We start from the raw sequence: 1,854 nt of genomic DNA, 5'->3' as shown, positions 1-1,854 counted from the left end.
GTGTTTGATTAGGGTTGGAGCTAAACTGTGCAGAGCTGTGGCCCTACAGGAATTGCGTTTGAGACCAATGATCTAAAACAAAGTAATTTTTTTTTTTAGTTAGTACAAATCAGTAAAGCCCAAAACACAATGCACGATTTTAGCAATCCTATAAGTTCATTGCATGTCACACTGTGCGAAATAGTTTTAATAAACTTGGCTACGACGTGTGTGTTGACTGTACGATGATGACACCTATTGACTCGAACGCTACGACGCACATTATTATAAAAGAATAAAACGTCATCAGCATGCGCTAGTGGTAAACAAAAAGAGCATGATAAATCACACTTTAGCAGTTGTAGTTTTTATGTGTGCTGAAAAAAAGTGGAAGTGACGAAAGAAGAAGGGATAAAAGCTTGAGCTAAGCAGTTTTGTTTTAGCGCCATGTCACATTTTTATTGGTTGGTCAGTAAACGTGGATTGTACTAGCAAACACACTGTGTGATGATCATGCTGTATTGTAGGCTATCTTTGGTCGCAAGACCGTGACAATAACTGTGAAACTGTGCAACACAGGACCACCGATTAGGAGCCACAGAAATCGGGACGATTGTTCTACGATGCCCATCTTTCGTCTGGGACAGGCGAAAATCGTGCAGTGTGTTTAGGGCTTAACATGCATAAATTGACGCCAGCACACCGAGGATGAGATTTAATGGAAAGTGTGTGCTAGGGGTGTTTTTTTTTGGCATCTAATGATTTCATTGAGTTAACAATCATTATTCTGTCCATCTCAGAATTGATGGATTTTTGCAGTTCATTTTAGTGAAACCCTCTGACCACCCTGCAGACAAATACTTAGCAATCCTGAGTATAAAAGTGACCAAACTCCTCCTCTGGTAAACGGGCAAACTTCTTCCCCTCCAGAACGAATCCCTCCATGCCATCCAAATCCTCGTTCCACTCCTCCATCATCTGCTCCGCCTGTTGAGTTACAACAAACCCAAAAAGACAATGAATTTTACAGAACTGTAGCAGAAAATGAAAGGTTGGGCTGTTTAACGAGCTGGTAATTCAGGTCTTACCTCTGTGAGAGGCATTGCTGGCTGTCTAGGAAGGAACAGAGCTGTTAGGTCGGCTTTCATCTGGTCCTTCTGTTCTGCATCCTTCTTCACCTTTCCACTCAAGCCCTCATTTTGCTTTACACTCTCTGCGTTCCTGGTATAATCCACCTTCAACACGTCATCCCAATTCTTGAATTTGGATTTGAAGACCTGTTGAGTATAACATGGTAATATAACAGGAATTAGAACGCTCTTTAAAAATGTGGTTTTGTTTAAAAGAATGACTGTAAATGTAAATGACTGTTTATTCTTTTATTTTGTCAATTTTACCTGGCACTCTGTGCCCTCCAGATTACGGATGACCACGGCATGTTTTGGCCGATGGAGCATACTGCACACCTCTTGGCCCAGCTTCAATGCAGCTGCCCTCACAAGTCGTGGGGACTTACGGCCAATCCAAATGAAGACATCAGACCAGCAATCTAAGATGTAGACACCTTTAGTGTCTAAAAGGCCTTGTACCTTAAACAAGATATTCCACCAGTTAAGTGCTTTTCAGGGCCAATTAAAAAGTACAACACTAATAATTAACAGATTTAAAAAATTGTGAAATATTACAGTTTAAATGAACTATTGTCTATTTTAATACATATTTTTGTGGAAACAAAGATACATTTTTTTCAGGTTTATTTGATGAAAACAAAGTTCAAAAGAACTGTATTTATTTGAAACAGTACTTGAAACTTTTAAACTGTTAGACAAATTTGTCACTTTTGATGAATTCAATGCATCCTTGCTAAATGAAAGT

The 1,854-nt window shown here is 39.3% G+C and overlaps 1 protein-coding gene across 1 annotated transcript; it reads right to left on the bottom strand.

Moving 5' to 3' along the window:
* Nucleotides 1-840: 840 nt before the first annotated feature.
* On the bottom strand, nucleotides 841-1,563 carry LOC107580425 (protein flightless-1 homolog). Its single transcript, XM_016266134.1, has 3 exons — nucleotides 1,377-1,563; nucleotides 1,068-1,256; nucleotides 841-966 (listed from the first exon to the last, which is right to left on the bottom strand). The coding sequence occupies exons 1-3, from the start codon at nucleotides 1,434-1,436 to the stop codon at nucleotides 841-843; spliced, it is 375 nt and encodes a 124-aa protein (XP_016121620.1). The 5' UTR covers nucleotides 1,437-1,563.
* Between the last annotated feature and the right edge of the window lie 291 nt (nucleotides 1,564-1,854).

The sequence above is a fragment of the Sinocyclocheilus grahami genome, unplaced genomic scaffold (genome assembly GCF_001515645.1).
Source record: "Sinocyclocheilus grahami isolate Dianchi unplaced genomic scaffold, SAMN03320097.WGS_v1.1 scaffold33203.1, whole genome shotgun sequence".
NCBI classification, from domain to species: Eukaryota; Metazoa; Chordata; class Actinopteri; order Cypriniformes; family Cyprinidae; genus Sinocyclocheilus; species Sinocyclocheilus grahami.
Note: the sequence above shows the minus strand (reverse complement) of the source record. Positions and strands in the feature narration are given on the sequence as shown.